We start from the raw sequence: 14385 nt of genomic DNA on the forward strand, positions 1-14385 counted from the left end.
GGAGCAGCCAGTTCCAATTCTATGACTGCCTGGCCTGATAGAGGAAAGTTGTCTAAGCCAATACATTATTAGAAGGGTAATTTGGTATATTGCCTGTGCCTTAGCTTGTGAACAACTTTCCCCAAAGTCATGTATATGTGTGGCAGATGGCTTGGCATAGCCACCTCCTCCTCCTCATCCTGCATATGCAAGCGAGGTAATTGTCAGAGTACACAAGGAGTTTGTTCCAATAAGATTCTTGCCTCAAAATATTTGGTCACAACCTCCAATTGAGAAGCCATTCAAATATTCTGGGAGGCAGTTGAAGCTGTCCTCTGTTCAACTACTGTCTCTTACCTCAGAATGCACATTAAGAGAAGATGGGAAACCTGAGACCCTCCAGGTGCTGTTGAACTAACTCTCAGTTCCACTTCCTGGGAAGTGGTGAGGCATGATAGGAGTTCAACAACATTGAGAGGGCTGTATGTTCCATGCTGCTGCAGTGCGGAGTCTGCTTTTAGGGCTGCTTTTAGGGCTGTGTTCCCACTATGATTTACTTTGAATTTCAGATCGGGTTAAATGTCCATCGTCCCCACATTCTGATCCGATAGAGTTCTGTTAAAACAGAGTAAATGCAGAAAACTTGCTTTTATTTGAGAGTACTTTTTCAAGAGGTTTGTTTGAAAAGAACCGAATGACAAGTGTGCTCAGCAAGTGGGAATGACCTTCAGATCAGAATCACATTTCAGTGGAGGGGAGGGACTATGGCAGAAGGGTTGGCAGGGGGTGTCAGCCATCCTGTCTTCTGTTAGAAATCCATCATTTTTTTTAGCGCTGCCCTTACCCATGTGTGTGGTGGCTTTTGAATTTTCCATCTTTACACTGATTGATTCCTTCTGAATCTGGCCGTGATCATTTCTCCACTGTAAGAGGTTAAATCTATTTTTGCTTTTGTTTTGGAGGGGGATCTGGTGTGTGTGTGTGTGTTTTAAATAATTTTTTGAATCAGAAATGCGATTTCTCATCATCCCATAGAAGCACCAAAGTGAGCAAGGGTTTTTCTATAATGAGCACGGGCTTTCCTATCATGGCCATGCAGCTATGAGGCTAAAAAGTACAGAGTGCCCTTTCCTTATGGTGGGGATCTATTCTGGACCCCTCCCCCCTGTGTAAGGGAAATTCCACAGATCCTCAAGCCCCATTTAAAATAATGGGCTTTTGCACGTGTCGCGGCATGGCGCACACGCGCCATTGCCTTTTATGGTGAGCGGCTTTCAGCGTAAGCTGAAAGCTGCATAAAGCACGCCCGTGTATGATGTGGCAGCACCGTAAACAGAAATAAAGAAAATTGATGAGGGGAGCACCATAAAGTATCCTCACGTAGCTGAAATTATAGCTGGCTATGTTGCCAAAATCATGCTTGGGCATGTCACCAATGACATGGTGATGCAATCGGCTTGATTGGCATTTTAAAAAGGGGGCATATTGCAACGCAAATACAAGTGTGGACAACAGTGCCCCCCCCCCCCCCAAATCCAAAAGATCCTGTTTCATAGTGGGAATGACGCCATGGTGGAATCAAATCAACAATCTGGATCGAAACATCATTGTGAATCAGTTTAAATGGTAAATGGGAATGAGCCTGAGGAAGGTTTTGTTTTACTTCAGCAATGTTGTGCTTTGAGAGTTTGCTGCTTTGGCTGCTTCTGCAAAGGGATTAAAATGTGAAAGCTGACATTTTAGTGTCTGGCAAACATGGGCTTGAACTGTATAATGAATACTGTTTTTGGCAGTAATCCTTGCACCATATTAAATTGGTAGTAGAAAGTAACTAATGCCAACTTGTTCTATTCCAGGTGGCTTTCTATACATTTGCAATAATTGGCATGGAGCTGTTTCAAGGCACCATTGCTCCCATGGGGAACATCAGGTAAGGCAGCTGTTAAAAATTGCTTGGCCATTTCCACATGCGCTTTCACTGTGAACTGGAGCTGCAAGTGACCTGTGTTTTGTATGCCACCTAGTATACGGTGCCTTCTAGAGATATCCAACCCTTGTCTCCTCCCTTTTTTGTGTGTTGGTAACAATGTAGAATTAAATGGATTTAATTGGGATTATTACTACTTGATGTGCACATGATGCTTCACACTGTGAAAGTGCAAGATATATATTTTTTATTATGGCTCAAAAGTTAAGTAAACAAAATCAAACTGGCACTCATTGGTGAATACCTCTGCATTGCAGTGTAGGAATTAGGGATGTAAATCCCTGACTATTTTGTGTTGCATGTAAGGTCAAAAAATATTTCCCCACAAAATTCTCCCTGTATTCAAATGTCCCAAAATGGGGAAATCTATGGAGAAATATCTATAGAGAAGGAAAAAGCTGAAGAATAGGAAGAACAGGTGCCAGCCTCTCTCACAACAGTCCAAGCCCAGAGCATATCAAATGCTGGATTGTGTGTGTGTTTATATTTTTAGCTGTCTCCATTGTGTCTTATGTGCCAAGTATTTCCTGTTCTCATCTTGTGATGGCTGCTGGCTTCCAATTGTGACATTTTCCTGGGTTTGGGGTACCTTTGTAATTTGTAACCTGAAGATCACACAAGAGACACAGCCATTGCAAGACCAGAAATGGCCTTATATAGGCCTGCTTCAGTTCTTCTTAGACAGTCTTGTGCTGGTTGGAAGGCAGTGATAGGAGTTATATGGGCTGCTATTAGAGTTTATTCAGAGGAAGCCTAACAGAAGCAGGTCTTGGTAGAGAGACATTCAGATAAGATACTTGTATGGCCCCATGAAAACCTCACCAGTGTGTTATTCTTCACAATGGGATTTTCCACCACTGTTGGGAAACAGATTTTTCAACTTTGAGAAGAATAATTTTAAAAAGTCTGTTCATCCATATAGCATATAAATTAAAACAGAATAGCTAAACCAGTAAGTTTAAAGTTTAAAAAGCATTAAACAATCAATCCAATGGAAACATCTGATCTACACTTTTTGGATGATTGACTCTGGTTGCACTGTGGAACAGAAAAAACACTTAGTATGGCATTCTCTTTTCTTCATGGCTGAGTTTTGACTCTGGGGATAGGTTGTAAATACTCTTGGCTTCAGATATTAAGCCCTTTGTAATACGTAGCAGTGTCAGTGTCTCTACAGTTTAGAACTGTGCTTTTTACAACAACCATAAAAGAACCTGGTGAATGTTGGTTCTATCTTACAATAGTTTTTAAACTTTTAATCTTCTTGTTGCTTATTCTGTTTTCTAATTATATAGTAGGGAATATTTTTGGCTTTCAAATGTTCATTTTCATCCACTGTAAGGTATATCAAATAGTTCCTATGCCAGTTATCATATCCCATTGTATCATCTGGCCTGTGCAGTGTAATATCACACACTATGCTGAAATAATATTACACACATTCTTCTCTTTGTAGTGGGGTCAATATAACAACTGGAAACACAACCTTCCATTGTGGCACATATGAACAACTGGAGTACTGGCCAAACAACTTCGATGATTTTGCTGTGAGTGTGTTAATTTCGATTGTTTGTAGTTGCATCACTGGTTTGACTTAGTTGTCTCTCTGTTCTCTAAAAATGACAAATCAAAATGATATTCACTATTGCTTTTTTTGCTTATATGCCAGGCAGCACTCGTGACTCTATGGGATGTGATGGTTGTCAACAACTGGCAGGTTTTCTTGGATGCATATTCCAGATATTCTTCTCCGTAAGTAATGGATTGTATTTTTAGGAAGTATTCAGGTATTTTGCTTGAGCAAGGAGTTCCCAAAATTTTGTCTGAATATTTTTCTAAACATATGCAGTTTTTTTGCTTTGGTGCTGTCTTATCATTTAGTAATATCTGGTGTCAAAATTAAACAATATGAATATAAATTAAAAATGTACACTGATGATGTTGTAATATATTTGGCAAATCCATTAGAAGAGATCAGTACGTTACTGAATAAACTGAATGAATATGGACAGGTGGCAGGACTGAGAGTTAATGAGGAAAAAAAACCTTAACTATCAACATTACTAAGAAAAAACAAAATAAACTAGAAGAAATAACAAACTTTAAAGTAGTAAAAAAGGTCAAGTATTTAGGGATTATAGTAACAGCTAAAAATTCAGAGCTTTATAAAAACAATTATGAAAAAATGTGGCATGGAATCAGAGAGGATATGTTGAGACGGAATAAGACAAAACTATCTCTTATGGGGAGGATAGCTTCAGTTAAGATGAATGTCCTCCCTAAATTATTATTTTTATTTCAAACTATACCTGATTAATGATAAACCTGAAAAAATTCTGGACTGAAAAGATTGTTTCAACCAAATTAAAACAGACTAGAAAATCAAAAGAATACTGAAAAATAGATGAAGTAGATAAAGAAAATTGTGTTTTGTCATAAGAAGGTTAAAAAGTATTAATTTTGTAAATGGAAGCTATGATATATTATGAGTAACTATCTGGGTTATTATGTATATTGAAAAAATTGTATTTAAAAGGAAGAAGGTTTAATTTCCAATTTCAAACAGATTGTAATATGTCAAATATTAAGGCTGCATCCACACTGGAGAAATAACCTGGTTTGGCACTGCTGTAACTGCCCTGGCTCAAGGCTATGGAATTCTGAGAGTTGGAGTTTGTTGTGGGGCCCGGAGCAGAGCCAAACTGGGTTATTTCTCCAGTGTGGATGCAGCCTAAGACAGTTACAGAACTATATACTCAATGGGGGAAAAAAGAAAGAAAAGAAAAAATATTACTTTAGTGGAAAGATATAACCATTGATTTAGGTGTGGAAGTCTTTTTAGAGGCATTGTAGGATTATTTGTATGTTTATGTATCTTACTATGTTGAATTGTGAATAATATCTGTGTAATGTCTGTTATATATTGTTTTATCAATACAATAAAGTTACTTAGAAAAACAAAAGCACTTTTAGATGCTGCTTTGTAGTTCTTATTCAGGGAGTCCAAGCATGCTTAGAAGCTGACCTGAGTGGTCTGTTCACAATGGTGACTATAAATGTCAGAAGGAAGAATTTGTGAAGTCCTGTGTTTTAATGTTTCATGAATTTGAAACTTTAAATGTGGTTAGGGAGCCCTGGTGGTGCAGTGGTTAAATGCCTTTACTGCAAGCCACAAGGTTGTGAGTTCAATCCCAGGGCCTTCAAGGTCCACTCAGCCTTCCGTAGGTCACTAAACTTAGTACCCAGCTTGTTGGGAGCAATTAGCTTACACATTGTAAACTGCTTAGAGAGTGCTTAGTTCACTAATAAGCAGTATAGAAATGTAATTGCTATTCTTATTGCTATTAGTCTGTGTGTCAGTTCTCAGGTTACATTGACAGCACAAGTACCCACATGTTTAACCCACTCATTTAATGCATTTCAGAACACGTTCACATGCCATAATGGGCACTACTGGATTTCTTCTAAATCCTCTTCCTCCCCCTCCTTGCTCTTTTTCAGATGGTCAAAATTATACTTTGTCACCTGGTGGCTGATTTCCTCTGTCATCTGGGTCAATCTGTTCATTGCCTTACTTCTGGAGGTAATGCTTGGCTTTCTGCTCAAAACTATGGGCTTCACGAATGCAAGATAATTCACATCCTGTTCTGCCCAAAGCCTGTGAACTTTGTGATGGCAAAATGAAACAGACTAGGAGAGATAGCTTTTGTAGACTGTTCTTAGAATCCTAAAAATCTTAACTTCCAGTTTAGAAAAGGCTCATTTCATTTACACTCATTTAACTCATTTAAACTTGCAGAGAGATGTCAGAGTCAAAGAAACTAATGGTATCTGAGACCTGGATTTCAAGCACACACCAAAGATTTGGCACTGTTCATTTTCCAAATAAAGGAGTTGCTACAGTAGGAAGGAGACATCAGAAGGCTTACTGTTTGTATACAAGCTGTGCCTATGAGCTAGTGGGATGGGAAAACTGTAGCCCTGGAGCCATATTAAGACCTCCAAGACCTTCAGGTCTGTTTTATTACACTTTCTCCTTTAAACAAGATGCAGGAGCCAGTGTGGTGTAGTGGTTTCAATGTTGGATGATTATGGTTTGATTCCCCACTTGGGCACAAAACCCCCACTGTGCTTAAGGCAAGTCACTCTCTCTCTGCCTCAGAGGATGGCAATGGCAATCCCCCTCTGAAGGAACTTGACAAAAAAACCTATGATAGTTTTGCCTTATGGTTTCCATGAGTATAAAATGACTTGAAGGCACACAATAACAAAGAGCAAAGCACTATTTAACATTTTTTTAAAAAACAAACAAACAAACCTCCATTTCTCAAAAGTTCTTTGGGGCATATCTGCCATTATTGGCTGTCTGTGTGATCCTGAGAAGGTCAGAGACAGAAAATTGTTACTAGACTCTCATAGTTGCCCACCACCGATCCCAGTAGTGTTGTTGGTGAGCAGTGCTCGCTCAGACTGGCCTTTTGCTGTGACTGTACATATGAAACTGAGGATGATGCATGGGAGCTGCAGGTGTGGCCACAGCACAGTTGCTTCCTGTTCAAGTAAATGAAGCAATCAGTACTTTGGTGGCTACTTCACAAATCAGTGGCGATTGCTCTTGTGAAACCCATTGTTCTATCCTGTCCAGTTAGTCTGTGCTTTTGAGGTATTACAGTGCAGTCTAAAACATAGGTGAAGAACTGCAGTAGCCTAGACTGGAGGGGTTGGAATTTCCCCTTTCCTGTTAGCTTTCAGTGGGTTGGGTGTATTCAAATGATGTTTACATATGCCCGAATGTGTACCCGTAACACCCACCATTGAGGTTCTCAATGAAGTACCAGCTGGGGGTCTCCCACCAAGTAATTTGTTTGGCCAGGAAATTGGTAGGAGGATCAAAGACATGAAGGGCCCACCCACTGTCTCCAGTTCATGTTTGGAGATAGTAGGGACTACCTTTAGGATAGTCTCCTGGTGTGGGGCAATGGGGCCTGAGGAGACACAAGCCAGGGGATGGAAGCTCCCTTCCTTGGAATAAAACTAGGCTTTTCAGTGCCAATATTGGTTGGCAGACTCTGGGAGCTGCAGTAATTTTTCCAAACTCTGGTGTTACTATGAATGTTCTTACTTGGGCTGCCTTATATTGTGGGCTTCACAACTAAGATCCTTTCACACTAGACGATTATAGTGCTATGATTCCACTTTATCTCCTTTGGATCTATCCTGTGGAATTCTGAGATTGAGAGTTTGGGGAGGGTTATTTGGAATGATCAACCAGAGAGCGATACTGCTTCACCAAATTACAAAGAATAGGACCCATAGCAATGGATTTAAACTACAGGAAAAGAGATTCTACCTCAACATTAAAAACACTTCCTGACAGTAAGAGTTGTTTGACAGTGGAATATACTCCCCTGGAATGTGGTGGAGTCTCTGCTGTAGGAGGTTTCTAAACAGAGGCTGGATGGCCAACTGTTGGGGGTGCTTTGATTGTGTATTCCTGCATGGCAGGAGTTGGGCTGGATGACCCTTGTGGTCTCTTCCATCTCTATGCCTCTTAAATACCAGGATTCTGTAGGATACAGCCATGGCAGTTAAAGGTGAACCAAAGTTCTATAATTCTGCATTTGGAAAGGGCCCCTGATTGTGATGGTTGTCTCTTAACTCAGTAGCCCTGAAGGCAGCTTGTGTGAGAAGAGAAAACAAGTCATGGAAGTTCCAGCCACAGTTTCCATTAAATCCAGTATACCCCACTTTTAGGATCTGTTGCTGGGAATACTACAGTTGGCCCTTCTTATACAAGGATTTTTTATACACGGATTCAAGCATACACGGTTTGAAAGTGTTCAAAAAAAGTATAAATTTCAAATATCAAACCTTGATTTTCCATTTTTTATAAGGGACACCATTTTGCTATGTCATTATATTTAATGGGACTTGAGCATACATGGATTTTGTTATCCATGGGGGATCTTGGAACAAAAGCCCAGCGTATAACAAGGGTCCACTGTACATGTTACTTTCTTGGTAATAAAGCTGCCCATATGAGCTTACTACTTGCGAGGTTAATGTTTTCATATGTCCAAGTGAATTTGGTAAGAAGACCAACTGAAGTAGCCCTAATTCCCTTTCTTTATCTTCAACTGCAGAATTTTATTCACAAATGGGACCGTCGGTGTCATCGCCCATCTCTCTCAGAAGTTGAATACCAGATGACAATGGAACTCATGTTCAGGTGAGCCTGGAGATGTGATTTAAGGGCAGGTCATCTTTTTAATATAGGGTAAAAACTGAAGATTAGGTGTATGGTCACTGACAACAGAATTGCTCTGAGGGTTGCAATTTCTAAGCTGTAGAAATGGAACAATAATATTAAGTGATTGCTTCCGTAACTGTTAGATGCTTGAAGCAATCCATGTAAAACAGGATTTTATGGTATGGAAAGTACCAGAAGTTAGAATAACTAGTTCTAGCTTCATTGACTGAAATAGTGTGGGTAGCAGATCATTTTAAAATGTGGCATCACTCTACACCTTCTGCAAGAACATCTAGGATAAACCCACAATATTTCCCAGAAGAATATAGTTTGAGCACAGCTAACAATACTTATACAAGAACAGAGATTTAATAACTCAGAAGCTGTTTCAGGAACATGCTACCAATATTGGTATAAACACAAGTTGGAGAAGTTGCTGTTCTGGTTTATAATTCCCAGAAACACTCAAATACCACAGTGAGTGGTTTCTGGAAGATGCACTCCAAAGAAGTAATTTTCCCAAGCTTTGATACTGAAGCATCTTTTGTTTGGAGTTCTAATGGCTCTTGTTTTGTGATTGGTAGGGATGTTTTGGAAGAACCTACAGAAGAAGAATTGATGGCAAAACTTCACCAGCATCCACATATGCATCTATGCAGATGACACATGGGTGGAAACAGTAATCCATCCTAATTATACCTACCTGCAGGGCTGTGAGTTTTGCTTTTTTGCCAAAAGCAAGATACTGGAAGACTTTGCTTTTGCTTTTGAATGCTATTGTAATACAAAGGCCTTTAAGGATTGCCACCTGTTAATTACAACAAGGGATGGGCAACTTTGGCAGGACTGGGGGCTAATTTTAAGTCCTGAAAACGCACAAAATTGAAGGTAAAAATGTAATTTTGAAGATGAAAATCTATTTACAATTTTTGTGGGGAGGCAACTGGGATAATTTGGGGATATTTTTTTAAAAAGCAAAATTGCCAATCCTGAAAGCTTCTAGATGTGGCAAATTATTCTTTTTTTGCAAATATGTTTTTCTTAGTAGAGGCTGAAGGGACCTCAAGAGAGATGCAGGATAAGCCCACAAAAACTGCCTGGGAGCCAAATGCCATCTGTGGGCTCAACTTTCCCTACTTGATTTAAAACTTTTTTTAATGGCAGATTTCACTTCATTTTAAGTTGACTTTTATGGGACCCTGGAATTGTCACTAACAAAATCTGACAGGTAATGTGGCAGAGCAATTAAACCATTTTTAAAAAAAAAGAAAAGAAAGGGAAATGTTTCAGTTTTGTTGCACCTTACAGTGGAAATGAATGGAAGATGGATGACCACTCTACTGGGTTGCTGCTAGATTTAAAAACGAAAGATCCTCCAATAGGATACATTTTTGCCAGTAGTTGTTGTGTGTGATGCCAGGGACAGTAAAATGTTCTGGTAAGTGCTTGCTTTTTCCCCAAGAAGTAAGAAGAAATCTTAATGCTGTAATTCATGATAGGAGTAAGAGACCATTATAGTGGCATATGCTAAAATGAAGAAGAATATAATGCCAGTAATAAGATTGGTGAGGATATTCTTGCAGTCATGTAGTGCTCATGCCTAGACAATAAATGACACATTATTTTAAAGACAAAGGGCACAGGTTAGAATCCTGCCTGGGAGGGAGGGAAAGACAGAACTTTAGCTATAGTTCATATTACCAAAAAGTGAACCAGCACTGCCCATATGTGCAACTTTTGGTAGAATGCAGTTGATGGTCCATAGACAGGTGTCAATCTGTGACTCATTGTTTGCCAGTCCTCAACAAGTCTCCAAGAAACAAATACAAAAATATGGCACAAAGATGGTACCAGTCTGCCATATCTTATAGCTTTGGAAGCAATGCATCGAAACAGATGTTACGCAGTATAGATTGCAGGCACAGGGCCTTGATTTGTGACCATGGTGGAGCAAAAGATAAAGGCTCCCCATTCCTACACTCTAGGATCCTCAAAACTTACTTTAGAGTAAAAGCGAAAAAGAAGGAAAACTGTTATATACAACTTTGAAGTAATATTTACTGGTAGTTTTGCTCTGTCAGTGCAGCTTCTCGAAGGTAAGTTGCTTGGCAGTTGCCAGGTGTAGGAAATGAGTGGCTTGCAGGTGTTATTGGACTACAGCTCTTAGCAGCCCCTGCCAGTAATGAAGACGTGAAGGGAGTTGCAGTCCAAGAGCATCTGAAGACCTGCAATTTGCTACCCCAATAAATACAAATATTCAAAAGTCCCTACCCATGCCTTATGGAAATGACTAACTTCTTGATTTGGTTTTGCTGTTCTTGTTTTTGTATTCTGTAGCATTTGTATATCTTTCAGCACAGTTTGGGAGGTAGCTATATGGAAGCTGGCTTTCATACATACATAACATTGGCGTGTTACAGACCGCTGAATTGCGGCGGTCTGCTGCCGGTGCCGCTTGCAGCGTCCGGGAGCTGCAGCTTCTAAACCGTGGAACTCCCGGATGCTGTGAGGAAGGAGCGCGGAAATCGCGCTCCTTCCTGGGCCCCGGAAGTGGCGCCGCAAAGCGCAAGGCGCACTTTCCCAGTGTCACTTCCGTCGCGACATGTCTGGACGCTAGGCGTCCAAGATGTCAAAATGGTGGCGGCCGTGTGGAACGGCCGCCGCCATTTGTTACGGACAGAGTCCGTAACAGGAGTAGGGGCGTCTAGAAGAGACGCCCCCTTTTTAAACTGGGACGTCCTAAGGACGTCCCAAATGGCGGTCTGTAACCCGCCAATGTTGGTTTGGAAGCCACACATGCAAATTGAACATACATCCCCAGGGAACATCTCTACTGCATTGTTGATTTTAAGCTAAAGCATTTCTGTCTTGCAGTAAGAAGGAGAGAATACCTCCATACATTGTTTGCACTAGGCTGCTCATTATGTATATCACATTGTGGAACATGCATAACTGGGCCCCTTCACACTGCACAATTAGAGCAGTTTGATATCACCTTAACTATCAAGTTCAGTCCTACTGAATCCTGGAATTTTTAGTTCCATGAACTATTTAGAATTCTCTGCCAGAGAGCTTGAGTGCCTCCCCAAACTTCCAAGTCCCAGAACTCAATAAGGTGCAGCCAATGCCTGTTAAAGTGGAACTAAAACTAAATTGTGAAAGAGCCCTGAAATTGGTTTGGCTCCACTACATTTTCAGTACAGCAAATGGCATTGTTACCAAATGTTCCTTTTTTGGATTGTGTCCCCTAAATTTCCCATGCTTTGCACATGCTGTCTGGAGGATTCTAGAAGTTGTAGCTGAAAAAGTAAATATGGCAAATAGGAACAGGAAAGAGCACCTTGTTGCTGTTAGGAAATTTCCTCACCATCTGTTTCCCCTGAGCAAACATACTGCATTCTCCCGCTGGTTTATTGACTACTGGGATTATTGGTCCTTTGTGTTTCAAGCATATGGTCATTGCTCTAAAATTACATTTGGAACCTTGAGGTTATTCAGAACTGTAACTTCCACTTGTGTCACATATAGGAAGGCTGGCTCTTAAAACCATGTTGAGATCATCTGAAGTTACCAGAGGTACAAAAGGCAACTTGAATCTCATGGGACAAGGGTGGGAAACATGAGGTCCATGGGCTGCAGGTGGCTTTCTAAGGCTATTTTTGTGTCCTGCACCCCTAAAAATGGTCAGTTGCATATTAGAAATCTTCAGGTGTGAACTGTCCCTCTGGGATGTGGGTGTAGGAATAAGGCTTGATTTAAGCTAGATGGGGCCTTTTTTAATACTGAACGCGAATAGGAAAAAGACTGGGATCCCAATAATCAAATAATACATATATTTGCAGCAATAATACATATATATGTATTGGTTATTTTGATACAAATTCTGTTATGTAAAAGCTGGTTGTGGTTTTGCTACACAGTGTATGCAAAACCTAGGATAGCAGTGATTTTAGAGTTCATTACGAGAATGCCAGATATGTAACTATACTATGGAGAAAACGTGTGCCTCAAGCTGATGATCAGGGTAGTGACATCATCCAACAAATAAATTCTATTATCCATTTCTGTAATTCCTTTAGTTAACAAAGATTATTGCATTACCCTGCTATTTTTTGAATCCCTAAGTCTTTCTTTGCTTTCTGTCCTTTTTCTGAACTACTTCTACAGTGTTGTTAAGGAAATTCCTGTGGCAGTAAAAGAGTTTCAACTAAGTGCAACCTTTTGGCCATCAGTTTTGATTATTGGGATCCCAGTCTTTTTCTTTAGACACTCTTATATGCAGTCTTGATCTAAATGGAAATAGATGATACAGCTTAGGCCTCTGAGCTTAATAAGAAGAAATCCCTACCAGACACATGAGTGTTGTCACTGGCTGACAATTTAGAAGCCAAAAAGATATGGAGAAAAGAAATACTGATACAACAGAATGTCTTGGCATGTCCAGAGATCTTAGATAAGTTAGATTTTGGGTTACAACTCCCAGAATCCCCCAGCAAGCATGTGTACCGGCCAGGCTCTGCCCTTTCCTCTAAATTGTCTGCCAAACTATTTGTGTACCAGAAGAACGGAGTTAAACTATTTGGGAAAAGTAACCATGAGCAGTCTTCCATATCAATAGCCATTTTACTTGCTATAATCTTCATTCTCATTGACACCTGCACAGGATCGTACATTATCCCCATGTTTGTATTTACAAGAGGTATTTACATGCAGGTTGCATTTTGAGTTCAGTCACATGGCAGAGTCTTGGTCTGTATTACATCATACATGGGTAAGAGGCTGTATTTTTTAATGTTCACCTTCACCCTCAGTTAAATGTGTAGATCATGGAGGTATACATCATGAAGAGTAGTTCCAACTCAAGCCTTCTCCTTGCATGCTAGTTTTATTTGCCTGGTTTTCCATTTATAATTCTATCAAGTGAAATGGCTACAATAAACATATAGAAATGTTGCCACCGTTTCTGTATACGCCTTCATCAGATTAATGGGAAATAGGCTACATGTTTTCTTACCTTAATTTTATTCTGTTTGCCTCTTGATTGTAAAATGTAAATTGTGAACCTGATACTTTACCTGAATCTTTTACCATCTTTAAGTGAATTAAGCATTTTTGTTGTATTTATAATACCAATTGGGGCTCTACATATATTTCTTTCGCGTGAGTTTTTTCTTTCTTTCAGTGTTGCAGTTTACCCTGTACAATGTGTTCAGTTTACCAATGCAATATAAATTCCATATCCTTATAACTGTTTTAATAGCAAAACCACTAAAGTATATATTTTATAGCTTTTTATTGCATTTGTTCCATAAAAAGTACCATAAGATGTTATCAGTACAAGTCATTTGTACTTGTTAATACAGAAAAATATTTTTGAGACAGCCTGAGTCTTGTCCTTATTTTTATTTACTTATTTCATATCAGGACCATCTGAAAAGTTAAAATGTCCGTAGTTTTATAAAGATTTTGAATAACCAATCTAGTATGAAGGTCCAATGTGGTCTAGTGGTTAGAGACGGACTGAATTGAGTGAGTCCCTGCTGAATCATGAAAACCCATTGAAAGTGACCTACCACACTGGATTGTTGTGAGGATACAGTGGTGAGAAAGTTAAAAACAATTATAGATCATAACCGTAACACCAATGCTAGAAATGTAGGAACTGAAATAAAATTTCACAAGGGGGGAAGAATGTATGTTTATGTGCCAAAGTCCTCATTTTATGCCTTCTAATTTGTGCCTAAATGAATGTTTTGTCTGCCCATGAATACTTTTGGTGTTTTGTGGGATAGGACAGTTATGTAAGGGTAATCCTTTGGTTAGAGGAGTGAGCATTGCTTCCCTTATCCTTTGGTCACAGGAGGCCTTTCAGTAATAATTTACCATGCCTTGATATCATTCAGATCAAATTATTCCTTTGAAGACTACCTCAGTCCTACAGCTGCTGAAAAATGTTGCAGCCAGTTTGCAAAATGGCTTGAGTGTTAGGCAATGTGCCTAGATAGTTCTGAGAAAATTATACTGGCTGCCAAGCTGTTTCTGGGCACCATTCAAAGTGCTGGACTTTTAAAAACCAGCTGTTCAAGTACCCTTGTCATACCTAAACAGCTGGACCAGTGTGTTTCAAGTTTCCCACAAAAAGGAGCATGATCACTAAGATCAAAAGTCC

At 39.7% G+C, this 14385-nt stretch overlaps 1 protein-coding gene across 5 annotated transcripts in view; it reads left to right on the top strand.

Moving 5' to 3' along the window:
• The window catches only part of TPCN2 (two pore segment channel 2), a 44806-nt gene extending 31209 nt beyond the window's left edge, over window positions 1-13597 (top strand). For all 5 annotated transcript variants that reach the window (XM_042476160.1, XM_042476180.1, XM_042476169.1 and 2 more), the window contains 6 exons: window positions 1836-1909; window positions 3423-3513; window positions 3636-3718; window positions 5468-5549; window positions 8110-8195; window positions 8801-13597. In XM_042476160.1, coding sequence (XP_042332094.1) covers window positions 1836-1909; window positions 3423-3513; window positions 3636-3718; window positions 5468-5549; window positions 8110-8195; window positions 8801-8879 — 495 coding nt within the window. In that variant the 3' untranslated portion in view covers window positions 8880-13597. The remainder of the gene's footprint in view (window positions 1-1835; window positions 1910-3422; window positions 3514-3635; window positions 3719-5467; window positions 5550-8109; window positions 8196-8800) is intronic.
• The last annotated feature ends 788 nt before the right edge of the window (window positions 13598-14385 follow it).

Source organism: Sceloporus undulatus, chromosome 1 (genome assembly GCF_019175285.1).
Source record: "Sceloporus undulatus isolate JIND9_A2432 ecotype Alabama chromosome 1, SceUnd_v1.1, whole genome shotgun sequence".
In the NCBI taxonomy this organism is placed as follows: Eukaryota; Metazoa; Chordata; class Lepidosauria; order Squamata; family Phrynosomatidae; genus Sceloporus; species Sceloporus undulatus.